This window comes from Zeus faber (genome assembly GCF_960531495.2).
Source record: "Zeus faber genome assembly, chromosome: 1".
NCBI lineage: Eukaryota > Metazoa > Chordata > Actinopteri > Zeiformes > Zeidae > Zeus > Zeus faber.
This window is the reverse complement of record NC_137193.1, coordinates 54,067,479-54,094,421: the sequence shown is the minus strand read 5'-3', so window position 1 is coordinate 54,094,421 and position 26,943 is coordinate 54,067,479. Positions and strand designations below refer to the sequence as shown.

Sequence of the window (26,943 nt, the reverse complement as noted above, 5' to 3'; positions counted from 1 at the left end):
GTAAACACAACTCGAGGCTGTGACGGCGGACTAGTGACTAGACGCCTTTCCGTGTTCGTGCGATACGTTTAACGTTCCCGACAGCCTCTGTAGTCTCATTTAGGCACTTGTTGGCACCCGCCTTTTTGAAGACAGGTAAAAGCTTCAAATTCACGAGTGGGGTATGCACTGACGCATTTTGTGACGTATGTCATATCTTACCAAAAAGCCATTCCAAAAAATCCATTGACTTCGGGACGAGGGAACCCCGGAAGTACAGAAATGCTGACTAATTTGTTCCTGCGGCCCTCTACCCACCCTTATTCAACAGGGAAGTGAGCAAGGCGCCTTATTTTGTCTTCTCACTTACGGTTCCCCTAAGGTTAACTAGCTAGTTTTGCTATAATCCCTCTTGAGGCAATTAATATCTTTTATTTTATGTATTTATTTATTTTACTACTTCCAGTGAGAGGTTTCTTCCTTCTCCGTTGACTTACATTGAGTGGGAGGTTTTCTGTCGCCGTCGTCTAGCGGACATTAACTGAACCGCAGTATGGCTCCATCACCCGGATGTGACGGTAGCGAGTAACGGTCTGGTCTTTTATTTTCTTTTTCTGATTGTTTCGTTTATTTTAACTTGATGATACAAAACCGCAATTTCAAGGTGCGAAAATAACAACACAATACAATATCGAGACGCTGACGAAAAGGAGGGTGAGAAAAAAAAAAAAGAAGATAAAGGCGAGCGGACTCCTCCATAGACGGGGTAGAAGTGCACACGTGGAGCCCTGCTAGTTTGGACTGACAAGGCTATCGACCGATCGCAGAAAGGAATCGTGGAGCGGTTGTGCAACCATCAGCCAATGGTTTGCCGTGGGGGCGCGACCTAAAAAAATAAAATAAAAATCCCAAACCCGTTCCAGTGAAGGGAGGCAGAGATTGTGAAGCGGCGTCCGGGAGGGTGTGCGGTCTGATGGGCTGGTCGGTGTCTGCAGAAACTCATTAAAAGTTCATAACAAAAGAAAAAAATATATATATTTTTTTTTTTGGGCGTGTAAAAATGTAATGTTTGTATTTGGTCGAACAACTTTAAGGAACTTTTTTTTTTGTTTTGTTTCCAGAAACAAGCCTACTTGGGTAAGATTTTTTTCCCCCCACTTTTGTATTAAAAAAAGAAAACGTTTTAAGTCGATCACAAGTATCATCAAGAGTTATTGTAATACAGTCATTACTATACTATACTATACTATACTGTTTCTTTCACACGAAATAATAGTCAGTATTCTCCCAACGTGTTCATTTTATGTTTATTGTAATTCAGTTTATTGTATATTGCCATTACTTTACAATTGTTGCTGTATCTATGAGCTTGTGTCGACGTAAGCTGCCTTCCTTTCCTCCCTTTCTCCTTCTGCCCATCTATCTAAAAACCTCCCACAGCGTATGTGCGTGCTTTCACTATAATATAATCCCTCAACGCTGCCTGACCCCAGACTAATATAAATATAACAACTGTTTTGCGCTCTGTAGCGCTAGTACCACGAGAAATGTTTACATGGAAAATAAAGGCCTGCTGTACCAGGCTCGGTTATGTCATGTTATTCAGTAAAAGCCCGTGTTCACTGCAGAACATTTTAAACAGCCCAGTGCATTATGAAGTGCATACATGTCCCGTCGAGGTTGCACACATTGTATTTGGAGAGATGAGTGAATCCTAGTATTGCCTTGGTGACATGGGGGGCTGATTGCCATGGAGACTCAAGTGTTGTCACTGGCTGGAGAGATTGCGCAGTAGTTTAACATCACAAAAAAAATCGATTTAATTTTGAGTGCCCCTTTTAAAATGACCCCCTTTGTTGATTGCACGACATGTTTTGCCATTTCCATCACCGAGAATAGGAGAAACTGTGCACAGTTGTCACGACAATATTCCCATATTGTCCTTTCCATCAATTCACATTTCAATCTGGTCAGGACGTTGTATTTTCTATTTTTTTTTATAAGCTATAAGATTTATGAAACCCCCATTGTAATTCATGGAATCCACACCTATTTATGTTGGGTCAATGTAATTGCGTGAAAGATACAAGTGCACACACACACTCACACACACAAGCACACACACACACACACACACACACACACACACACACACACACACACACACACACACACACACACACACACACACACACACACACATAGAGTAGACATTTCATATAATTATCATCAACACAAACATGAATACTAAGTAAGGTTGGACTGGATTTCCAAAAAGAGCAGAAATTCTGAATATTAAAAGAAGAGTAGTAAAAGAGCCAGAAGAGTTGAATACAGAGGTCTCATCTCGGTTGCTGAAATTTGAAAAGGTCTACACAAAAAAGAAGTGTATTTATATTTTTTATATTGGTGAAATAAAATCTGGATTTCTTTTCAACTATGGCAGAAAAAAACATTGGTACGATCGAATTGGACGGAACACGTTCTCTACAATAACCTTCATTTCTAATATAGCTAAGCTTCCAGGCCCATGTGTTTGGACGTAATATTTATTTGTTTTACCTAGTCTAGACACACCCCTGCGGCTGTGTGTTCTGACTCAAACACACTAATTACGTCTTTAATTGTTTAATTAATTTGATGTTTAATTAATTTTACTGCAGAAACTCCTCCTGGCTACTCCCTTTCTCAGCCCTGATCCTTCTCATGCAACCTATTCTAAAAATACATATGCTCATGATTCCATTCTGCCTTGTATTATAAATATGTTATTTGTATTGTAAATTATGACAGTTGTCACTTATAAATGACTTGTGCTTTTCTATAAAGATGAGAATTGGGCCTCAATGATTTATTCCTAACAAGGAAAATTGTGTCTTTTCCTTTTATGACGCAATTCATAATTATATCAGGTCGTTGCGAGGAACTATGGGGAACTTCAAGGGCCACGCGCTCCCTGGATCCTTCTTCTTCATTGCCGGGCTGTGGTGGACAGGGAAGTACTCCATCTGCTATGCCACGCGCAGGAATAAGAGTCTGGGTTCGGCTCGGCTGGCCAGCAAGGCCTTACAGCGCCGTCTGGAAATCACCGAAAGCGTCGTCATGCTGTTCTTCTCTGTGGTCGGTATGTACAAACATTTGCAAAGTGTGAGCAGCAATAGGCTTAAGATGTGTTTTTTTTTATTTTTTTGACAGCAATTGTTGAAAAATGGGCTAATATTTGGGCAGCTGCTTGCATTAATGGGTGAGAACATTTGAATACAGGACTCAAGCAGTCAAACGTTTCCATTTTAATATTGTTATTTCTTGTTCATGTGAATGAAAGGTCATTGTCTGTACACAATATTCTTAAATGCATACAAGTGATTCTCCATGGGGAAAATGGGCCAGGCTCAATCAAGAAGAAAGTAGAATTCCCCCCTTATATAAACTAGTTATACAATGGGAAGTACATTTTTGTTGCATGCCACAAAGCAACAGTCCAGTATATTGAGAACCTGTCATCCATCGTAGTTGGCCAAAACAAGCTTTAGATGCACAAATGTACATGCATCCCAGCAAATGTAGAATGATTCTTCAATTCTTGGTTTTGTTTTTTTTTTGCCTTCCAGGGATGTTGGCAGAGCAGTTCGTATCAGATGGACCGCGGCTACAACTTTATAACTTTGCAGAGCAGCACTGGGCCCAGCTGATGAACTGGCAGCACGCCACCATGTACCTATTCTTTGGCCTAGCTGGCTCTGTGTCCCTAATAATTCACATTACAGAAGCTGCTCCACTGCCTCTTGATAGATTGATGCTGGGCATTGCTTTTTTCAATGAAGGTGGGATTTGTGAAGGGGTTCTTCTACCTGTATTTGCTCATACTACATACTGTATAACATAGTAGAGTCGTGGTTATTTTGTGAAATAGACCCAGACCTTTTCCTGATACAATTATTTAACCATCTTTATCTTTCAGGATTCCTTTTCCTCTACCACCTCCATGGCAGGGCTATGCTGGATGTGCATGTGCATCAGCTCCTTCTGTACGCCATGTTTGGAACAGCTCTATTAGCCTTCCTAGAGATTTTTCATAGAGGAAACATCATTCTGGAGCTGCTGCGATGTGCGCTTACTCTTCTGCAGGGCAGCTGGTTCTGGCAGGTAAAGCTGGATGGCATAGTGTTGTTGTTAGTGCTGTTAGGTGGGAGTGAGTGAAGTGTGTGTGTGTGTGTGTGTGTGTGTGTGTCATGTAGATGCATCATCTGTCAACGGCAATGCCAATGACAGACATTTTCAAGCTGCTCCTAGTTTTCCTGTCTTTTCAAACTATAGTGATAAACTCTGAATTAAATCAAATGCTTCAGAAACATTGTTTTCATGACAATATCAGGTTGGCAAGACTTGCTGGCCTACAGCACAATAAAACAGGGACAGATTGGACACCAAAACGATTACCCAATCACACGGAACATATACTTTTCCATTTTACAAACTATGTACAGCTATTTATGGCTCGTTTATGCCGACAAGAGAGAAGCTTTCGCTGTGGTTTGAACAGGAAAATGTGGTCCGGGCCAAAAATTGCCTGAATGTATACTTGAACGAGCCTTTCTCTTTGGTCACAGATCGGATTTGTCCTCTACCCACCTAACGGCCATGAGTGGGACTTGAAGGATCACAATAACATGATGTTCATCACAATGTGCTTCTGCTGGCACCTTGCATTTTCCATGCTCGTTGTGAGCGTGCTCTTCTGCACAGCCAGCTGGTGAGACTTTCTGTCTGAAATATACCATGAGCGGCTACATGTTCATTTACACTGGAAGCAATATAAATGCTTTAACTTTCTCACCATAGTTTATTTCACGGTGCGAGTGTTCTACATCTGCCTCACACCGGTCTGTCCTCTGCTTTTCATGCAGTGTGGTTCGCTCCAGGTTGAAGAGTACCCCTCCGGTGGAAATGGGACTCCTGAAGCCCACGGAGAGGGAGCCAGAGTCAGAGGACGACGTCTAAATCACCATGATTATATTGTATATATTTATATATATTAACTCTCCACTTTCACAGTCAAAGTCAGGGACACTTCAATTACATAATTGATATGATTGGAATAGACATAAGGGATACACATAAAAGGATATGGACATTGATGCTTTCTGTAAAATATGTCTACCTCTTCCTTACGAAATTAAAAACGTATTCCACGTCGGCCATGTTTTACTTATAGTTACTATTTATTATGCTGTAACCAACCTATTGAATTTGATACTTGTATATTGTGTTTAACTCCCATTGTTCTTTTTTATGTGTATACTTGACACATAAATGTGAAACCAATGTGATACTGTTAATGTATTACTGTTTTTTCTTTGAACTGTCCAACTTGTCTGGTATATTAAGTGCTGTCATGTGGCAGACATGTTTGAAGCCATTGTTTATCATTTATCGTGAGTGGTATAATTGAATAAATACATTGCCACATCAATACGTTACATTCTCACATTTACTTGTCTTCATACTCGTTAATGTCAAGGTAATAACTCATAAGAAATAGTTTAGCCAAATTTCAAATCTTAAATATTGTTCTCCAAATATGTTAAAAATATTACAATATTCTGTAGATTGAATTTCGACAGGCCTCTTATGTAGGTAGGGCGCTTCACTGGGCTGTTTTTGCGGTTGCAATTTCAATGCTGTCCCGGACGTCAAAGACATTTTGGGATAAACATTTTTATGTGTTCATATAAACTCCTTTAATTCACCTAATGTAGTTGGAAATCACACATATACCTAAAACATAAAATATAATCTTATCTATGATCTGTCAAGTTCCATATTAGGAGAGTATAAAAACCAACTTCCTGTATGCTGTCAAAATCCTCATGAATAAACACCATAAATAATGAAGTCGATGAAACAAAACCTTAATTGGATTATATTAAATAAAAGATTTTAAAAAAACAGTATAGTATGAAGCAGTATACGACTCAATTACATAAAAAGAATAGAAAAGCTTTACCCACGGCAGTTCCTTCACTCGCCGCTAGGGGCAGGCCTCGCACTGATTTTGTTCGAGCCGCAGGTGTCCGTCCCCCCGAACAGGTGCCGCGTGGGGGCGTGCGGGTGGCGCTGCTCCCCGCCCCGCGCAGACTGGAGGGAACGACAACAACGGACGCGCGACGCTACGGTTCCTGAGTCATGGATAAGTTGAAGTCGGTTTTAAGTGGAGAGGAAGGGCGCACACAAGACAGGAGTGTCTTACAGGTAAAGAAAAATGATGCTGACGATAATGACTAATTTGATGCCCGGTTTGATTTATTGGTTCACTCATGTGAGAACGGGCTGTTTCCCCAGGCTGCCAATGAGGCGTCCACGCTGGGATGGGGGACGCGTGTGAAGGGCTTCATCGGCTGCTTTGTGGTGGGGGTCTGCTGCACAGTGCTGGTAAAGATTCACTTCACACACGCAATCTTATTTGTTTAGTTCGATTTCCCACTGCTGAGATGGACAAGGAAATGCGGTTGTTGGTGTTGTTCCACCGGTTCATCTGGCTCTCAGGAATGCTCCAGAGTGATATCTCCCTTGTCCATTCATTTTACCTTCATAAAGAGCTGTGTGTGTGTGTGTATAATATGTGCTGTGTCAGTGCCATGTATGTACCACGTCATGCCATGCATTTTATTTTGATACTCAATTTTGTGACTCCTGTGGGTCACAATGCACTTGAAACGTGTTTGATTTTGACTGTAGGTGGGACAGTTTGAGGAAACACTTGTTATACTCGTGAACATCATCGAGAGGTTTACTGTAGGGGCCACAAATAAACCTGTTTTTATTTACGTTTTGCAGGGCGTGTGTATGCTCTTCATCCCCAGGATTGGCATCATCCTTTTCATCGTGTTTTACACCTTTGGAAACCTATGCTCCCTGTGCAGGTGAGACTCCTGCAAGTGGATGCATCACTTGCAAATAAGCGACAAACTGCAACAAACCCAAACCAGAATTGTATTTTGCTTTTCTAAATGAATGGAGACGCTGTTTCACAGCACAATGTTTCTAATGGGGCCTGTGAAGCAGCTCAAAAGGATGTGTGACAAAACAAGAGCACTGGCCACGACTATCATGCTTGTGAGTGGAGAGCTTTATTCGTGGTTCACTTTGAGTTAAGGTTGCCTGAAACCTGATTTTATTTTTTTATTTTTTTGTAAAAATTGATTCTTGTTGGTGTCGTTCACAGACTTGCCTCGTGTTGACTCTTTGCGCGGCCTTCTGGGTGAGTGAAAGCAGAACAGAGACACCGATGAATCAGATTGTCCTTTGCGTTGTTATTTTAATTTTTAGCATTGGCTAATGACAAATTCTCTTTACAGTGGAAGAATTTTGGTCTTGCTTTGTTTTTTTGCATCTTACAAGTCCTAGCACTTGCCTGGTGAGTACGCTTTCAGGTCATATACTGTGTTTTTCGACAAGGCAATTTTTTTATATAGCACATTTCATACATAGAGGCAATTCAAAGTGCTTTACATAAAATAGATAAAAAGAAAAGCATAGAAAAATAAAGATACTTTTACAAAGTATAAATTAATAAAAGGTCACAGTACATTTTAGAGTCAGAGAGCAATTATTAGCAGCAATTAAAGGCACAGGTGAACATAAAAGTCTTGAGCCTTTTTTTAAAAGCAGCCAGAGTTGGGGCAGATCTAAGATCTTCCGGAAGTTTATTCCAGCTATGTGTGGCATAGCTAAATGCGGCTTTAGCTGAGATGTATTTTTGGCCCTAAACCATTGAGTGATTTATCGACAAGTAACAGTATTTTCAAGTCAGTTCTGTGATTCTCGGGTAGCCAACGCAGAGACCTGAGAACTGGTGTAATATGTTCAGCTTTCTAAGTTTTTGTTGGAACTCTAGCAGCAGCATTCTAAATGTGCTGTAGCTGCCTAAGTGCTTTTTTGGGAAGGCCTGAGAAAAAATGATCACAGTAGTCTATCCTACTGGAAATAAATGTGAATTTGTTTTTCTGGGTCTTGTTTGGACATGCTTGCTATATTTTTAAGGTGATTTTAGGCCAATTTTGTTATTGACTTGATACAAGTGTTCTCTGCTCTGGGTGAATAACACTAATATTTCTGACTTCAGCGTCAGACTTTAAAAGAAAAGGGAATCAAGATGAGCCACAACTTTCAGCTATCCTTCTTTAGCACCAAAGACAATCATCAGTTTTTTCTTTGTTTAGTTGGAGAAACCTTTGGCACATCCAGCCATTTGATTTCGTTAATGCATAGACACAGCGAGTCCGGGAATATAGTCACTTGATGAGAGAGCTATGCATAATGGAGTGTCGTCCGCGTACTTATGGTCTGCGATTTTGTTCTTTTGCATCAAGAGGCCTAGCGGGAGCATGTAGAGGCACATTTTAGTGTTTTTAGAGCTTATTGTGTGTAATCACCGGGTTTCATGACATCTCACTGCATATATGTATGACCATATGTACATGTATGTGAGAAATAATCTCTTGAACTTGAATAAAAGGTCCCAGAATTGAACCTTGAGGTACCCCACACGTCATGCGAGTAGACTCTGTCTTGCAGATAGGACCAGAACCAATCTAAGACCCTGCTGGAGAGTCCAATACAGTCTTTCCAATCTGTTTAGTATTACTGAATGGTCGACAGTATCAAAGGCAGCACGAAGATCCAGTAACGCTAGGCTGGACATTTTTTACCGTAATCGGTGTTTGTGCAAATGTCGTTTAGAACCTTAATAAGAGCAGTTATGATGCGGTGATGGGGTCGAAATCTTGTTTGAATTTGTCTAAGAAAACGATTTGTTGGGAGACAGTTTTTTTTTTTCCTCGATTATTTTATTTATGAAGGGGAGATTTCATTTAGGTCTGTAGTTGATAATTACAGAAGCGTCCAGGCTACTCTTTCCTTTTGTTTTTTAGTAGAGGCTTACTAACTGCGGTTTTCAAGGCCTTTGGAAAAATGCCTGAGATGAGGGACTGTTAACTATTTGCAGTAAGTCTGTCGCCAGGCAGCTCTAAACTTTTTAAGGAAGCTTGTTGGCAGGGTGTCAAGGCAGCATGTTGATGGCTTAAGATGTTGTACAGTTTCCTCAAGAGTTTTGTAGGCAGTGGCATTAAACTGGGTCTTGTTTATCATGTTATACCGTTTTTAGACCAGTATTAGCGGGTTTACCCAAGTTTTTTGAAACCAGCTTCAAATAGGCAATTGACACTGTCACATTCAATGTCACGAACGCGTCGGAAAAGGGGCGTGTCATGGTTGCAGTGTAATTGGGAACAAAACAGTAGAGGAGACAGAAACTTAAACAATGACACAAAACTGTAAAACTTGGGGCGAAAAAATAGTATTTTTAAGCCGTTCAAAACAATCGGATCGTTCATTTCGACCCAACACTACAGTAGAAGCAGCATGGAGCACCCATGCTGGCCGGTGTGTTTCAGTCCTTCGGCGGCCAGGCGCAGAGATGCTCCTCCAGTTCGGAGACTGGCTTGGGGCGGTGCTGGAGTGGCTCGGAGCGTGGAGGTTCTCCGCTGTGCTCCCATCGGAGCGATCCCCACACTTACAACATTTCATGGTCCCCCATGCGGGGAAAAAAATGTCAATAACTTCTGGTTTTGGATTCTAAATCGGATATGAAATGATGGAATGATATGCGGATATTTCTCTCTATTTATGCGCCAGCGTCCAGAATTTCAATTTGCGTCGCATTGCGCTGGTAAGCGGACCAAAATAAGCAGGTCGACACAGGTTTCCTGTTCACATCAGAGGCAAGCGGAGGTGGAGCCGGTAAAACCCGGGTCTCATGCAGAGTCATTTGACTGGACTGAAACCCGGGTGTAACCTTTCCCACTGATGACAAATGCCGGATGTTAGCGGGTGTTAGGCGCGGTGGGAAAGGGGTATTACTTTTATATGAATGAATAACTTCAAATACAGTAACTTTATTCCTCTAATTTATTTTCTATTTTGTAGGTATGGCTTGTCATATATCCCATTTGTCAGGTGTGCCACCTTTTCACAATTTATTCCAAACAATATTATACAGTTGAATATAAAAATATCATTGTCAGTCCAAGCTTGATGTCATTTTGATTTCTTTCCAGGGATGCAATATTGAAGGTGGTGTCTGTGTGCATGAAGTGAACACAACGTGGACAGCGTTGATGTGAAGGATCCAACAAAATGATCAAGTATCTATTTAGCTGTTCTTTGCAATGTTTTCCAGCAGCTTTTTTATTTTTTCTTCTTTGCTGGAATTGATTCGAATTATAAAGTGTGTGTGTGTGTGTGTGTGTGTGTGTGTGTGTGTGTGTGTGTGTGTGTGTGTGTGTGTGTGTGTGTGTGTGTGTGTGTGTGTGTGTGTGTGTGTGTGTGTGTGTGTGTGTGTGTGTGTGTGTGTGTGTGGTAAAATATATTTATTTTATTAGTAGTTTGAAAACTTCTATTGACATAAATCAGAGCCATGTCATTAATTCAATTGGGGAGATGGGCTGAGGTGAAACATGTTTTATTTGAAGTTGCAGATGTTTCTTTGTATTGATATTAAACATTTTCCAGAACACAACATAGTCTTTAATTTTTGGTGTATATATCTTGGGAAATGCTTGGGAAATCTTAATATTAGTGACACTATCCATTATATCCATTCTAATTCATGCTGGCAGGGAATTGTGATTGCTTAAAATCTCTGATATGACTTTAGCTCTAATAACTTTTATCTATAGTAGATAGATAGATAGATAGATAGATAGATAGATAGATAGATAGATGGTTGGTTGGTTGTTTAGTCAAGGTCTACAGGGTTCGATTCCCGCCTGGGGCGCTGTTGGCACCGTGCTCCGGTGGGTTATCTCCCAAATAGGAGCCTTTCTGTGTGGAGTTTGCATGTTCTCCCCGTGCTCACATGGGGTTTCCTCCACCTAACGCCAGTAAGGACCCCCACAAAAAACATGCACACATCATCGTCTGACCAGCGATGGACACTCGTCACCAGGTCCCCGGGCGCGTCCACGAATGCTGCCCACTGCTCCTGGCTGTGCCCCCGGAGGAAGGACAAGCCAGGATGGGTTAAACGCAGAGGCCTCATTTCACCGGCCTCCATCCAAAAGCATGTGCGTGTGTGTGTGTGTGCATGTGTTGTAGTGTGGTGTGCTGTGTGACGATTAAAGATTGTTCTGTTCTACACTAATCGGTGAGTGAATATAAAAATGACCCGTTTTTATCTACATAGAGAGCGGGTACGCTTCACGGAGGCTGCCATGTTGCGCCATCATGTTTCTCTTACAGTAGCCCAGAATGGACAAACCAAACACTGGCTCTAGAGAGGGCCTTTCGCGTTTTTTCATGGCCACCAACTCTTCCAGGGGTGCCATATTACACCGCCATGGGCAGGGATATTCAGTTGGTTGCAATCTGCAAACTCACCGCTAGATGCCACTAAATTCTACACACTGCACCTTTCGGGGAAATCAGGAAGCTTGGAGCGGGAGAGATGAGTCAAAAAATGTATTTGCCATCGGGGTAAGGGAGTCTACTCCATTATTCGAAACCAACTCGGCTAATTAAATGAATGTAGTGCTCAGTGAAATGACGTTTATTTTTGTGTGTTACATTTTTGGGGAGGTAGATGACTCTGGTCCACACTCCAACTTAAAAAGTGGCGGCTGATAACACACAAAGTAAGCTGAAAGCACTTGAAGCTGGGCGCCGCCCGCCATTAAACAGGGGGGAAAAAAAGGAAAAAAGAAGGCGGACTCTGACTGCCCCGCCCCCTTTCTGCGTCACGTGGGGGAAAAAAAAAACCCCGGAAGTCACCGCATCAACACACCGCGCTTTCAACTCGCCTGTACTTGTCCCAAAACAGAACTTTCATCTTCCAACTGCTTTACACGGGGAAGATGACGAACTTACTTCCCAAAATAAAAAACAGTATTCCCGAGAAGGAGAAGACGAATGTCGCTCGCGGTGATTTGCAGAAGTGGGGTTTACACGGTTTGTAGGCTTTCGATAAGTTTCCGCATCACCAAAATAAGTTAGCTCGTGTGTCATACGTTAAACCACTTCTAATCTTAAAATGACGATTCATAATATATTTGCAGGTAATGCGGTCTAACATGAATTTATGATATTGTTTTGTAATACATAATGTGATGTACACCACTTTTACAGCTGGTGCAGTTATTGGCAGTATGGCACTGAAAAGCATTTAATTTGCCATAAGTCGGCAGCGAACGTGTCTTGTATTCCCAGGAATAAAGCTGAGGTCCTACCAGCTGGATGGCGTGCAGTGGCTCATCCAATGCCTGAAAAACCAGGAGGGCTGTGTTTTAGGAGATGAGATGGGATTGGGAAAAACCTGCCAGGTTTGTGGCTCCAAAAACAAATGTGTGTGTATATATATATATATATATTTTTTTTTTTTAAAACCCTAAGCCTATCAGGTTTGTGCCACTAATACCGTTTCTTTTTTTATTAACTTGTGCATTAGTGCAGATAGAATTCACTGAATCAACTTCTCCGTTTAGTTATATTCTCTGAAACGTTTGCGTGGTTTTGAAGCTTTCTGGTTTTGTCCCCTCAGACCATTTCTCTGCTGGTCTATGTCGCCGGAGCTTTGGGAGAGAAGGGTCCATTTCTGGTCCTTAGTCCGCTCTCTGTTCTGGAGAACTGGCGAAGGGAATTGGAAAGGTATCAAGGACACACTTTATATATCTACCATAATTATTATGTCAGTTTATCACACCCCTTTTCTACGCCTCTACACACATACCCCTTCCACTCGTCTCAACAGCAAAAGAACCGCCTCTGGGTTCTTGCTTGCTTGCTGGACTGGAACCAAGAACTACACATTTTATTAATCTTGTTTGTTAGTGCGGCAGATCCTTAAGATCCATAGACTCGTGCGGCGGATCCATGAGATCCAAACACTAGGGTTGCCGCTGTTATCTGTGTTACCGGTGTTACAATGTTCGGGCGTATACTGATAACACTACTTGCCCACCGCCCCAACTGTCTTTTTAAAATTATTTTAATTTTTTTTTTAATAAAACCGATTCAGTTAATTTTCGCGTTTCCATGCCGTTGTTCATCAAATGGAAAAAAAACAAAACATTGTAAATTACTAAGGGTGTTATCGGTATTTATTCGGACGCTACAAAATGAAAGTGGCTGCTTGTGGGCACACAGCAGTCTGCTTATCAAGGGAGAAGAGGAAAGAAGGCTATGGAAGATCTTAGATCACTTCGGGATCTGTCCCCCTCCATCCACAGGTAATACCGGTGTTGTCATGAGTTTATTAACTGCTGGGAAAAATTCCAAACCGTGGCATCCCTACCATAGACTCAATTGTCCCCCATCCTAATGAGAAGGCAGCGATGTATGCTGATGTCTACAGGGACGTAATGATGTGGCTCTCTGACCCGTTGTTCCCGTGGTAAAACAAATTGTTTCTTAGAAGGCTCGCAAGTTGAACCAACGGCTAACTGGCACTAGCACCAGCCCAGAGTCAGCACTAGTTTTTTCGTTGGTGGAAAACGTGTAACAGTGGTAAAACAAAAAAGCATGCCAATAACCGTATACATGTATCTAAAATATCTTGGATCTTTGATTTAAAATAAACTCTGTTGTCTACAGCTTTGCCCCATCTCTGACCGTGTTGTGTTACAAGGGAGACAAAGAAAGAAGGGGTGAGATTCAAAGGGACACAAAGCTTCTGCAGTTCAATGTGCTGCTCACTACGTATGAGGTGAGACTGGTGTTTTGTGTTAAAACAAGGAGATTTGTTATGACGCTAAAAATTGTTCTTGAATATTTGTATTTTCCAGCTCTGTCTCAAAGACGCCGCATTCTTGAGAAGGTAAGTGATCACTGAATTGCCTTCATTAGCCTAAGTAATGGGAAGCACATTTACGCTCCTTAGTATTTTTAGGGTAAACAAGGGCCTACTGATGCATTTAAATGTCTTGCATCTTCAGGTGGAAATGGAAGATTCTGGTGGTAGATGAGGCTCACCGGCTGAAGAATCAAAATTCACTGTTACACAAAACTCTGACTGAGGTACCAGGGATATTTTTCATTGTTCTCCTTTCATTTTCATGATTTAATTTCAATTATTTTTTCCATCCCTTCCCGTCTTAAACAATTAATAATTGCTTTGTAACATTCTTTTTGTAGTTCTCAGTGGGTTTTAGAATTCTTCTCACAGGAACTCCTATCCAGAACAACCTGCAGGAGGTCTACTCCCTCCTGAACTTCATCCAGCCCAGTCTGTTCCCACCAGACGAGACGGAGGACTTTGTGAACTTGTACTCGCATATCCAGAATCAGCCACTGCTGGGTAATGAGCAGTGTTACCATTGTCGATATACAACAATAGCTTCTAGTTTGTAAGGAGATATGCGTTGAATATTATTATGGAACATTTACACATTATGTTGAAGTAGGATCCTGGTAGTTACTTCTTACAATTAAACCCCTTTCCCACTGCACCAAAAACCTGGGAACACACGCTAAGATCCGGCATTTGTCATCAGCGGGGGGGGGAAACCCGGGTCAAATGACACTGCAATAGACACAGGTTTTAATTGGATCCCCCTTAGATCGCCTCTGATGTAACACCTGGGTCGACTCACTAATTTTTGCCCCTTTAATGGACGCTGGCCTGTAAATAGACAGGAATATCCGTGTATTATTCCATCATTTCATATCCCATTTAGAATCCAGAATCAAAATCAGAAGTTATTGAGTTTCTTTCCACATGGGGTACCGTTAAATATTGTGAGTTTAGCGATCGCATTGTGGGGAGCGCAGTGGAGCACCCCCAGGCTCCCCACCGGGCTCAGAGCCACTCCAGCATCGCCTCAAGCCGAGCCCTGCTCACTGCCGCCAAAGCACTGCTTCTACTGTGCTGCTACTACTGTAGTGTTGGGCCGTTCACGAATGATCAGATTATTTTGAACTTCTCAAAAATGTTTTTTTTTTTTTTTTTCATGTTTTACAGTTTTATGTTGTTGTTTGTTTAAGTTGCTGTCTCCTCTACTGATTTGTTCCCAATCCCACTGGAACCATCGAACATGACACACCAGGAAGAAAACTGCATTTCTCCTGGCAATGGGAAAGGTGTCAATCGCCTGAAATTAGCAGGTTCACCCAGGTTAAAAAAAAAAAAACCCTGGGTAAACCCGCTTAATTTGGTGTGAAAACGGTATAAGTTAAAGATGATTTGATGGTCTGCTCTCTGTGAACTGCTCTCCTTCCGTCCAGTCGATGAGCTGCAGAGTGTCCTGGAGCCCTTCCTGCTTCGGAGGGTCAAGTCAGAAGTGGCGGCAGAGCTACCCAAGAAAACAGAGCTGGTGATGTACCATGGCATGTCTGCACTGCAGAAGAAATACTACAAAGCAATTCTGATGAAAGACCTGGGTAGGAAGAGGGAAGAATTTATAAAACAAGATCTCATTGTTCAATATTTTAAATATTTTGTGTAATGCACTGCTTGAGTCAGAAAACAACTCCTTATTATTTTAGATGCCTTTGGAAATGAGCAAGGCAACAAGACCAGGCTGCTGAACATCTTGATGCAGCTGAGGAAGTGTGTGGACCACCCGTACCTGTTTGATGGTGAGTCGGAGCTCCGAAACCACTTTATGCTCTCCTGTTAGTTATTTAGAATGTCATATAAATCTTCCCTTCTCCATCCAAGGGGTGGAGCCAGAGCCCTTCGAAATGGGAGAGCATCTCATTGAAGCCAGTGGGAAACTTTGCCTCCTGGACAACATGTTGTCTTACTTACACAAGGGGTCAGTCCATCTTTTGTTATCTCGCATTGGTAAATAACCTTTGGTACCAGGTGGCACATAACAGCCATTTTCTATTGGCGGCTGAATCAGGATTGAAATTATTTCATCTTAATTCTACAGCATGAACGAAATGTTTTTTCACAATTATGGGATGCTTCTCTTTATTCTGCTTTATTTGGTTTCTTTATGCCTGGTGTCTGTATCATGTTCATGGCTCATGTAATACTCTGTACATCATTGCACAGTTGAGTATGTCAGTACAAAATGTCCAAAGCCAAACATCTTCCTATATCATCCACTAAAAAGTGAGAGAAGGGACTCTTTTTTTTTTTTTAATGACAAACGATTTTCCCTGCACTGATTTATTCAAGTGGCCATCGGATTCTGCTGTTCTCTCAGATGACCAGAATTCTGGACATTCTACAGGACTACATGGATTATAGAGGTAAACAAGATGGAAGCTCAGTCACGTACGCATTCAGAGTATTTTATCTCACTGATGTTCGATCAGAAGCATTGTGTTTTACCATTGCTTGTTTTGAATCCAAATTACCATGTCAAACTCTGTTCACCTCCCACCCACCACCTAACATTGCTTTATAAGAATTACACTTTACATCATAATATCCCACACTTTCTTCTCTACAGGGTACAGCTATGAACGCCTCGATGGATCTGTCCGGGGAGAAGAACGCAACTTGGCAATTAAGAACTTCAGCAGCAAAGAGATCTTTGTCTTCCTGCTCAGCACTAAAGCAGGTGACCCAGCAAGTATCTGAGTATATGAACTAACTTAATTCACTTGGTGTCATGTCCTTAAATGGAGGCTTATTGATTTCAAACTGATTATCACTAAGAAAGATCAGTGCTATGCTATGTTAGGTTTATTATTATATCTCTGACACGGTTTTCCATTCATGGAAATAACAAACATTATAATTCCGTTACCAAAATTTTACAGCCTCTAGTGAATGGTGTAGATCAAAATGTTATTTCTTTTAAAGACATAATCTGCTAATTTTGACACTCGCCTACATTTCTACATATACAACAGCCGTTTATGCATCCGAGAGAGGAAGCCTGGCTCGAAGATAACAGTTGTGACAGGATGTGTGAAAAAGCCATGCACAATTCTTTTAAAATGACACATTTTTCATGAGAAGAGAAATAAAACATTTGTTAGATATTGTGAATTTTAGTTTGCAAATAAATGAATCCCGTAGTAAACAATGTTATGTTTGTTATACAAAATGGGTTTGTCTCATTTGCGAGGATGTTTCTAACAAAGGTAGGAGTTTTAGGAACTATGGCCACCTAGAGAGCATAGGGTTACTTTATTTTGAAAAAATCCAGAAAAACATTGGATGCCTCTTTGGTTACAGTAGAATTTCCCATGAGGTTGTGCAGCGGTGGTGAAGCTCAGCGAACACAAATGTAATGACAAATAAAATTACAAATGCAACACTATGCCAACAGGCCACCGTAGCTAAATGTTCAAGTTGAAAATGGGGTTGCAGTCCTTGCAGTGTTTTTAAGGTGGAGGTACACTTAAAAAGACACGAGAACAAAAGACAGAACCACCGGAGAACATGAAACACCGTCAGCAGGTTACTGACTTGACAGTACTCATATGTCTTTAAAAAGTGACCGGGGCTTTTATGTACCTCAACTATTGTCTAGGTGCTGTGCTCCTCAAAATAAATACATCTAAAATAAACTGCACTGGATGCAGGATCTTGTTCTGAACACGTCTTTTTTGATCAAAAACGTCTACTTATTTTTTAAAGGTGGAGGTACACTTAAAAAGTAGAAGTTTTTTACCAAAAAGACATGTTCACAACAAGATAAGAACAAATTGAAGCGGTGACCTGGGTTCTTGCTGTATTCTCGTCACAAGCCCCTGAGGCGAACTTTGTCTTTAGTCTTTTTCTCGCTGCGAGTTCAAGAGAGAGAGAGAGAGACCTCCCCTTGTCACGATTGGTCCAAATGCTGTTACATCATGGCAGGGGATGGACTTCAACGTCCCTTTTCGGGTCATTCAACCTGTTTCTCCTAGTCAACAAGCTTGTTTTTTTTTTTCCAGAGCTGCAACATTCAAAGCATGTTTTATATATACCGTGTTTTCTCAAATATCAACCGGTATTCAAATAAAAACCGGTAAACAAGGCTGAATCTGAGTCTGTGTGTGTGTGTGTTTTTTCTCCTTCAGCGCACCAAGCGCATCCCATGCGGTTCCTGTGCTGGTTTTTACTGTGTTTTTTATTTTAGATCTATTGTTTAGTTTGTTTCTTTTTGTATGATAGGAACATTTTAAACCAGTGAACGTTCTGCCTTGGATCAGTACAGTGGATTGCGTAATGGAGAGAGAGTGCTCTCCGGTCCACTGTGCGTCCCGGCTGTTCCTGTGTTTCAGAACAAAAAGAAGTAGTAGTAAATAAAAAATGTAAATAAAAGCCCAGGTCACTATTTGAGGAAATACGGGTACTATCAATTAATTAGATTGAGTTTGAATTCACAATTTTTTCTTGTTTTTTCGTCTTTATGTAAAGCAAAGCCACTCTTAACTCCTCACTGTCAAATTTGTGCTTCTTTCACTGCAGAGTCTTGCTTATCCATGCTGACGGTGTTCAGGGTCATGTTCTCCAGTGGTTTCAACGTCATTTGTCCTCGTGTCTTTTTAAGTCTATCTCCACCTTTAGTGTACCTCCACCTTTAGAGGGATGCTGGTCATTTCAGTTCAGCCTTTTGTGACAAAGACAAATCATGACATGTCATTGCAACAAATTACACTATCACTATGAGAAGACCCCCCCACCCCGTGTCTGCTCTCATTGGCTGTAGCTTGTTGCATCACTCACAACTTGATCCCGACACGACCAGATATTAAACAGGCTTGATATCTCGCCGGCCGGTCTGCGAGCCATCGCTGAGCAGTTGGATCGCGTTTTAAGCAGTTCACTCCACACGCTCGGCAAGTGGAAAATCAGGCCAGACTCGCGTAGTCTGAAGTCAGCATTGTCAAATGAGACAATGTGGTCATTAGGGCTTTGTGCCAGCAGTGTTGGTCGCTGCAGCTCACCCACTGTCTGTCTTTGCAGGGGGGGTGGGGATGAACCTTACGGCCGCTGACACAGTCATCTTCATGGACAGCGACTTCAACCCTCAAAATGACCTGCAGGCCGCTGCACGCTGCCATCGTATCGGCCAGACCAGGTGATGATTTAGCAACAATCATTGAAAATTCAGCTCTTGAGTGTGCCTGCATCAAAGGGATGTTATGAATATGGACATATACTCTATCCTACAATGCAGATTAGGCACAAGGAGCAACTTTTACAATAGTGTTAAATAATTTTATGCTATGATCCACACTTTTGACAAATAGAAACTGTTGGTTTTTTTGTTTTTTTGTTTTTTTTTACCCAATAATGCCAAGCCTAAATGCAGTGATTAACAAAATAACCGTTATTTGCTTGAGCTTAGGTTTGCACTTGTATATGTACGTAATGATTTATTTATTTCATAAATTAGTGTAAATGCATATGTTAACGGCCGTTGTATTATTGTTGTATTGTTAAAACACGAAGAAATAATTTTTAATCGTTGAATGGTGAATGAGGTCTTGGCAACGTTTTGGATAGCCACTGGAAATGTATTTTATTGTATTGTATTAATAAAGTTTATCGGCTGTATTAATAAAGCATCCCGCCTCCCGTACTTGGACAGGCCAGTGAAGGTGATCCGCCTGCTTGGACGGGACTCTGTGGAGGAGATGGTTTACTCTCGTGCTGTGTCCAAGCTGCATCTCACCAACACTGTGATTGAGGAAGGACGCTTTTCTCTGCTGAATCAAGCAGAGTCTGCTGCTGCGGGGCTCCAGGTGGGGCAGCTTTTTAACTGCACCCGTATCACACAAAGCCACAGAGCAGCTGTGACCCTGTACGACTGCTTACAAGACCTGAACCACTGTTCCATTGTCCAGTTTAAAAACATTGGGCAACTTTTGGTGTTGGGATTCTTCAGCGGTCTACACTTTAAATGACCTAAACAGGGCTGCTATGATCATGACATTTTAGTTGACAGGTAATTGTCATGGAAATAATTGCATTTAACGATTTAATACTTTTTTTTGTGCAACTTTATGCCACTGTGATTATTTAGGCTGGCCTAGTCACTGTAAACTACCACTACACCCAAACTACTACTTAGACACGCAGAAGTCTAACCCTAACCCTAACCCTAAATTACATTGTAAAACATTCATTATTTCACAATCCCACATTTACTTCACAATCTTTTATTCATGGTATTTCACCTTCATAGTTCTTGGTTTGCTTTCTTTCTTTATTTCATGCTGTCCTTATTTCCTCTGTTCCTGTTCTTCCATGTTGTATCACACTTTGCATTTTTTTTTCCACGCAGTTGAGTGAGATCTTGAAATTTGGCGTGGACAAACTCTTGTCATCGGAGGAGAGCTCGATACAGGACGTGGACCTGGGGAAGATCCTGGGTCATTCCCGTGATGGTCAGTGGTTGGTTGATGAAGACACTGCCGTACCCGTTGGGGACGATGATGAAGAAGACGACAAAGACGAGGATCCTGAAGCTGGAGGCCAGAGTAGGACTGAGCGATATTGACAAAAACAAATATGATGATATCTTTTGACCATGATATTGATCATTTACTCTCACTGTTTCTTTCTTTTTCCCTCTGTTAGACCACATGTACTTCTTTGAAGGGAAGGATTATTCCAAGGACCCCAGTGCAGAGGACCAGAGGAGCTTCAAGCGTCTGCTGCAGGAGCAGCTGGAGGAGCTGGACGAGGCTGGAGCCGATGGACATGCTCTGCGACACAAAGCTGGGGTTTGTGTCGTAAAGATTTTATCACCTTTTGGAGATTAGTTGGAACATTTGGATATGATATTTATCTTTAAAGACACCAGCGTTTGTAGCCATCAGGCAATGGGGAAGAATTTAAAGGATAATCATAGAGTTTTACACAATATATGAATATATTACAATAACAGCTTTGAATTCAAAATCCCATGTTGTAGAATCTGTAGAATCATAATCGACGTCTCAACTTGCCGTGTGACCACAATCCACAATCCCATGCCACTTCGCGAGCAATCAGAACATGTAACTTTGCACTCAGGTCCCTAACGTACTTGTGGTGTGGGGATGATGTGGTTTGAGCAGCCACACCTGTCCTGGGTCAAGGTAATGGGGGCCCAGGATCAGAGTGGCTGCATACCTGTTGCTCGTTGGTTGGTCTAACTAGCAACAGGTAAAACCCCCATTCCGACGCACACTCAGGAGAGAAGCCCTTGTCATGACACTTGTCCATCTGCTCCTGGGCTTATTCCGTCTAACTCACTCTCTACAGTAAATTATATGTCTGAAACAATGTCTGTCTCTTTGTGTTGGAGGTCCCTGAAAATGCCACCTGGGTGGCATGTGGTAGGCGAAACTGCCACAATACTGTATCCCGTCCTTACTGGTGCAAGGACCTTCCACTCATTTTTCTTTAATTAGGTCTAGTATCCCCCGGTGGGATACTAGACCTAGGGAGAAAATCACGTGGAGGCCTGGGGAACCTCCTGCACCCCAAACAAGGGGGTCCAACCACTTGTCCCCATTACAGCTATCGTCGTGGACGAACTTTCAGATCATGTTTTTCAGCGTTTTATTAAAGCGCTCCACCAGGCTGTCGGCCTTGGGATGGTAAACACTGGTCCGAATTAAGCGGATGCCCAGTTACTGGTAAAGTTCTCGAAGTGTACATAAAGGATATATAAAGGAAGTGCCCTGGTCAATCATGATATCCTTTAGAATCCCGACTCAGGAGATGACCTGAAACAGCGCCTGCACCACATTCTTTGCCGTAATACTGCGTTATGGCACCGCCTCGGGGTACTGGGTGGCATAATCCACTAGGACGAACACAAAACAATACCTGTGGGCACTGCGGTCTAACGGCCCGATGAGGTTCATACCGAGTCTTTCGAAAGGGACCTTGACTAGGGAGAGGGGTCTCAACGGCACTCTTTGCGTAGCCTGAGGGTTGACTAACTGGCACTCAGGACACCCACCATTTGTGCACATCTGCCCAAATGTCCAGCCAATAGAATCGGGCCATTATCCGCTGTCGTATTTCATCGTGATCTAAGTGACCGGCCATCGGGTTATGGTGAGCTGCCTGGAAGAGCATTTCCGGGCGGCTCTTCGGGACCAGCAATTGGGGTATTTCCTCTCCTGTCTGAGTCTCACGGCTCACTCGATATAACCTGTACCTAATCACCGAAAAATACGGGTGATCAAATGGGGTGTCGTTTATTAGGGTGCTCCAATGCAAGGCTTCCCTTAGATAATCATATGTTTGATAAAATTCTGTGTGTGAGAAAATATTGATGTACTCTATAATTAAATATTTGTACCTTATGGATCCCCAGACGTCGCTTTCTGGACCTCTGGGTGTCCTGCCGAGGAAGAGGAAGCCACTCAGCAAGGCCGAGCTGGAGCTGAGACACCAGAAGAGGCAGGACACTGCTGCCAAGAGAGCCAAGCTGCAGGAGGACGCGAAGAAGAAGAAGCAGGAGCAGAAGCACAAGAAAAAGTACGTCACTTTTGTCTTGGCTAAACGAGGGAAAGAATGAAAAGATTGTTGGAGTAAAAGCAGATTTTAAGGAAGTGCATAGTCATGTCACTGGAATGAATGTCTGAAAGTGTTATCTGATTTACTTTGGTGTTAGATCTGACATTATCTTGGGATTTTTATATTTTTCCATTGAAAATAAGGTCTGAAACACCTGCAGCCTGTATTAAGCTACTTCTCTATGGAGACCTTGACAGAAATAAATATACATATTGTATAATTCCTTACTAATATAACCGTTTCTCTCTCTGTCTCAGGATGGCGTGGTGGGAGTCGTGTGGTTACAGGTCGCTCTGCCTCCATTCTGAGGACAGTGAGAAGGAAGAGGAGGTTGAAGACAGTGACGAAGGCAGCGTATGCTCCACAGATTCAGACCAAACCGCGATCCATTACGTGTTGGGAGACGTCACCCGCCCGCATGCTGCTCAGGAAGACACTATCATCGTCCACTGTGTCGGTATGGATCGCAATCAACATAATGATTGTTTTCCACTGCAGGCATGAGAAACCATTGGAATAAAGATTTGGAATTTTACTTCTTTGATGCCAAATAGGGTGTTTAAATGTAACGTAAGGCAGTTTTACTGTATGTATGTATGTGTCTGTTTGTTTGGTGCATGTGTTGGCCAGACGACTCTGGCCGATGGGGCAGTGGAGGCCTGTTCACAGCGCTGGAAGTGAGGTCGGATGAACCCCGGAAACAGTACGAGTTGGCCGGCAAAATGAAGGGTAGACTCGCCAAAGTTATGAAGTTACAACACATGACTGTCCATAAAAGACAGGTTTTTTCAACCCAAGTGCATTCTGTGAGAAGATCCATAGTTGAGGTGTCAGCTCACGGCAGATGTTTTGACTGTGTTCCAGACCTGGAGCTTGGAAACGTGCTTCTCTTCCCCATCGATGACAAACAGTCCAGGCTGGTTGGTCGAGATCAGGTATAATCTCTCTCAGTGAGACACCCAGATTTATGTCATTTAAAGATGATTAATTTAGTCTTCTTCTTTATTTCCCAGTTGGCGCTCATAGTGGCGCAGCAAAGAGACAAAGCAAACAACTTGTCTGGAATCCAACTCACTGCTTTGGATGAAGGTCTGAAGAAGATCCACAGTGCAGCTAAGAAAGCAAAAGGTACAGTATAGTCAACAGGGTTCTTACCAGGTCTTTGAATTTTGTCCTCAGAAATGTAAGTCCTAATGGAATACCTTGAAAATAGCCCCTTTTGTGCTGAGGTGCTTGAAAAGAGCTGGATAAAAATACGATCATTAAAAACCTGTGATGAGGTCTGTAGGTGGTCCGCATATGCGGCGGCTGAGAGCTGGTCAGGGGCCTGATAGGGGTGCGGAGGGCGGCCAGCCATGGCTGCTATGTCCGTAGGGATGTGTTGGGTGGCTGCAATTTTGAATGTAATCTTTATTTGTGTGTGTGTGTGTGTGTGTGTGTGTGTGTGTGTGTGTGTGTGTGTGTGTGTGTGTGTGTGTGTGTGTGTGTGTGTGTGTGTGTGTGTGTGTGTGTGTCAAGACTAAGGTTAGATTGTATTTTAATTCATTAACATCTCTTGTCCATGACAATGAAAAAATAGTCCTTTAAAAAAGTACTTGAATTTTATTTTGTAATGCCAGAATGAACCCTGAGTCAAGCATTTGAATCAAATTTATTAAACAAATGTTATAAGTGTACTGGTGTGTGTTTAATATCTCCTTTCATCTATTCTCCAGTTGTGTCCAGTATAAAGGGTATTGCAATAATAATAATAATAATAATAATAAACAGCTTTCTCATTGAGTTGCAGATCTAATGTTTATATTTGAAATGCAGGATTGATGAGGTGATGGGAGGATCATATTTTTAAGAGACTGGTAGATGACAGCTTGACTACCAGACACTAGCTCGAGTAATAAACTAATACGTCAAACCTCAGTGGATGACGCCAATTGAGGTTGTGGCTGTGGACGTCCAAACAAAGCAGCACGCACTGATAGATAAGCATTTCATTATTTTCATTCATTATTAATTTCACCTAATGCGTCCCGAAAGGATTCGGTCATATTCAAGGTAATAACAAAATGTTTGCCTTCATGGCTGTAAAAACCTGCCTGACAGAATTGAAGCAAGACACTGAACATCCAATGAGCCACCGTACGTGTGTGCTTAACTGAGATTAGTGATTTGCCATATCACGGCAGATTTACAGAAGCATGGATTTGGATTTCTACCAGTTTCTAAGTATTTTGTTCAGTAAAAGAAAAGAAAAAGTCGACTGAGATTGGAGTTAGGGTTAGTTTTTTTTTTTGTGCAGGCCACAGGGAGTGGAATAAAAATGCGGGAACAACCACCGCAGTGATTTCTACAGTTATTATACGACGTCTGACAAATTGAAGTGCTCTTATCCCATTTTTCTGCACTGGCAGCGAGCGTGCACCTCCCCCGTATCGGCCACTCCACCAAAGGCTTCAATTGGTATGGCACCGAGAGACTGATCAGGAAGCATCTTGCATCCAAGGGCGTCCCCACGTCCATGTATCCTTTAAAAAGAAGGAAAAGACGATGGCCCGTACGACTCTTTGTCCTTCAGAGTTTGATTTTTTTTCCATCCTTGACCTAGCTGGTAGATATTACCACAGCAGGAGTGCCAGGAAGGCCGCTCCAACCCAGGCATCCACCTCCGAGGTGTCAGCCTCTCCACCCTCCCCGGGTAAAGATAGCTCCTCTGAGGAGGTAGAAGCCGAAGCTCCAGGGGTCTCCGGTCCGGCGGACCTCCCCGATTTCATGATGGGAGTACGTGTGTTTTTCTACAACCTGGCCGCCTCCGAGAGGAAGAAGCTCGCCCGTTACCTCGTCACATATCCTTTGGTCCAGAAGACGACTGTAACACGGTGCCATAGATGGAACCCAGGCAGTCGGTGGATGGTTTAATGTGGAGTTCCTGAGATGACATGTTAAATTGTAGTACACACATTTTTGTTTTCTTCACAAATGATGCTTCTTTGTAAAATAAAGAACAAGAGCAACTGACAAACATGTCAGCGAGAGAATGATGCCTATTGGCTCCTTAACACTAGAGCACTTATGATGGTGATGAGGAAGACGTCATGAGTCCAGAGGTCACTCACATTGTGGCGGAGGTCGACAACCCTGTTCACTCACAGGTAGGAGCTCTGGGGTGATCTGGACTGATTTTAAAACGATTTTTTTAATGTATTCAGTCAATAGTCTGTGGTTATCATCACCATTTAATGTAAGAGAAAAACCTATTTTCTATATTTAGGTTGTACCGTTAAGTTACAGTGTAATAGGTAAACAGTGGCGGTAAGATATTGGTATCATGAAAGCGAATATCAACTGAAGTTATCAGATATAGGTAAAAATTTCAACATTTTGAAGATCTATTGTATAGATTTTCAATGAGTTGCTTGGGTCTGATCATGTCTTTTTCAACCTTATTGTGTCACATTTTCTTTCCCAGGAACTCAAGGATCTAGTGAGACGGTATCCACAGGCCATCCCCACCCAGACGGCTTGGCTGGAGTCGTGTTTCTCCAAGCAAAGAAAAGTCAATACCGTTCAGTTTTTGCATGAGCTCAGATGACACTGCTTTAACAATTCTTGCACTTTATCAAAACAAGGGCCAATTTCTATCTTTTATCTTTTTCACTTTGTGATCATCCTTTAATCATCAGTTGTATCAATGCAAGAATTTTCAGTTTTCAAACATCAATAAAAAAAATAAAATGTACTCCTTTTATCTCTGTGGTCTATTATGTATGCATTTGTTTATAATCTAATCGAAATATAAAGGCAGGAATCGCTGTCCTTCATTCATCTCGACAACCGTTCATCCGACTACTACTTCACACTTGGCAGGTGTATCACTGGGGACCCAAGGACGTGCAGTGTTGGTGCAATTTGGACGCAACTGCGTCTGCAACTGAGTCGCAAAGAAGGTCTTTCTCCGGTGTATGACCTTAACCTTTAAGTTACCTTCCATTGTGGAACACAAGACTGAATCGTTCACATTTTGTTAAACTGCCAAAAATATCTTAAAGTCTTGAATTTTGAACGGGCATGTATTAGAAATAATATTTACTTGTACAGAACCTTTTATACACAAAATGCAACTCAAAAGTGCCGCATATTAAAGGGGACCTATTATACTCATTTTCAACAGGTTCATATAGGTCTCTGAAGTCCCCAAAACATGTCCTTGATTTTCTTTGCTGAAAATATCAGTCAGATTAAGCATTCTAGCCACGCTAACATGTCTCTATACTTATGTTCCTTTAAATGAAAATGCTGCTCCCCACTCCCGAGGGGAGCAGCCCACTGATTTCACCTCATCAGTCCAGCAAGATCTGTTTTCTGAACATGTTTGAGGCGAGAAACAAACAACCCAGTTGTTGAATCGTCACTCATATTAGCTCTGCAAGGCGTCATTTAAAAGTGAGTGCCGACTTTTTTTTTTGTTTGTTTATTTGTTTCATTGAATTAGGAAACATTGGAAG

General features: G+C 42.0%; 3 protein-coding genes across 4 annotated transcripts; all 3 read left to right on the top strand.

Moving 5' to 3' along the window:
* Nucleotides 1-931: 931 nt before the first annotated feature.
* On the top strand, nucleotides 932-5,454 carry tmem45a (transmembrane protein 45a). The gene is made up of 6 exons (XM_080019614.1): nucleotides 932-1,116; nucleotides 2,892-3,103; nucleotides 3,591-3,803; nucleotides 3,941-4,125; nucleotides 4,590-4,732; nucleotides 4,887-5,454. The coding sequence occupies exons 2-6, from the start codon at nucleotides 2,908-2,910 to the stop codon at nucleotides 4,978-4,980; spliced, it is 831 nt and encodes a 276-aa protein (XP_079875740.1). The 5' UTR covers nucleotides 932-1,116; nucleotides 2,892-2,907; the 3' UTR covers nucleotides 4,981-5,454.
* A 711-nt stretch (nucleotides 5,455-6,165) lies between these two features.
* Nucleotides 6,166-10,137, top strand: sft2d2a (SFT2 domain containing 2a; the record flags this gene model as incomplete). The annotated part of the gene is made up of 8 exons (XM_079997556.1): nucleotides 6,166-6,231; nucleotides 6,322-6,411; nucleotides 6,817-6,902; nucleotides 7,014-7,095; nucleotides 7,205-7,240; nucleotides 7,338-7,396; nucleotides 9,967-9,996; nucleotides 10,098-10,137. 8 exons carry the CDS (start codon nucleotides 6,166-6,168, stop codon nucleotides 10,135-10,137), a joined length of 489 nt encoding a protein of 162 aa, XP_079853682.1.
* A 1,711-nt stretch (nucleotides 10,138-11,848) lies between these two features.
* On the top strand, nucleotides 11,849-26,177 carry chd1l (chromodomain helicase DNA binding protein 1-like). 2 transcript variants are annotated; one of them, XM_080015620.1, is made up of 25 exons: nucleotides 11,849-11,985; nucleotides 12,244-12,356; nucleotides 12,575-12,681; nucleotides 13,627-13,738; nucleotides 13,818-13,849; nucleotides 13,968-14,049; nucleotides 14,167-14,329; nucleotides 15,256-15,411; nucleotides 15,517-15,609; nucleotides 15,692-15,788; nucleotides 16,160-16,233; nucleotides 16,437-16,547; nucleotides 18,887-19,001; nucleotides 19,515-19,668; nucleotides 20,211-20,406; nucleotides 20,507-20,652; nucleotides 22,242-22,405; nucleotides 22,702-22,901; nucleotides 23,075-23,173; nucleotides 23,309-23,379; nucleotides 23,458-23,572; nucleotides 24,853-24,961; nucleotides 25,054-25,279; nucleotides 25,504-25,590; nucleotides 25,908-26,177. In XM_080015620.1, exons 1-25 carry the CDS (start codon nucleotides 11,892-11,894, stop codon nucleotides 26,028-26,030), a joined length of 3,039 nt encoding a protein of 1,012 aa, XP_079871746.1. In that variant the 5' UTR covers nucleotides 11,849-11,891; the 3' UTR covers nucleotides 26,031-26,177. The 2 variants fall into 2 exon arrangements, with proteins under 2 accessions (XP_079871746.1, XP_079871747.1); XM_080015621.1 differs by lacking the exons at nucleotides 25,504-25,590; nucleotides 25,908-26,177 and having other exon boundaries at nucleotides 25,047-25,143.
* The last annotated feature ends 766 nt before the right edge of the window (nucleotides 26,178-26,943 follow it).

Bases quoted from the DNA above. Each gene is read 5' to 3' on its own strand.
- tmem45a (XM_080019614.1), top strand. From the start codon at position 2,908: ATGGGGAACTTCAAGGGCCACGCGCTCCCTGGATCCTTCTTCTTCATT. The intron at 4,126-4,589 runs GTAAAGCTGGAT...CTTTGGTCACAG, and splicing joins AGGGCAGCTGGTTCTGGCAG to ATCGGATTTGTCCTCTACCC. The intron at 4,733-4,886 runs GTGAGACTTTCT...CTTTTCATGCAG, and splicing joins CTCTTCTGCACAGCCAGCTG to TGTGGTTCGCTCCAGGTTGA.
- chd1l (XM_080015620.1), top strand. From the start codon at position 11,892: ATGACGAACTTACTTCCCAAAATAAAAAACAGTATTCCCGAGAAGGAG. The intron at 13,850-13,967 runs GTAAGTGATCAC...TTGCATCTTCAG, and splicing joins GACGCCGCATTCTTGAGAAG to GTGGAAATGGAAGATTCTGG. The intron at 14,050-14,166 runs GTACCAGGGATA...TTCTTTTTGTAG, and splicing joins TACACAAAACTCTGACTGAG to TTCTCAGTGGGTTTTAGAAT.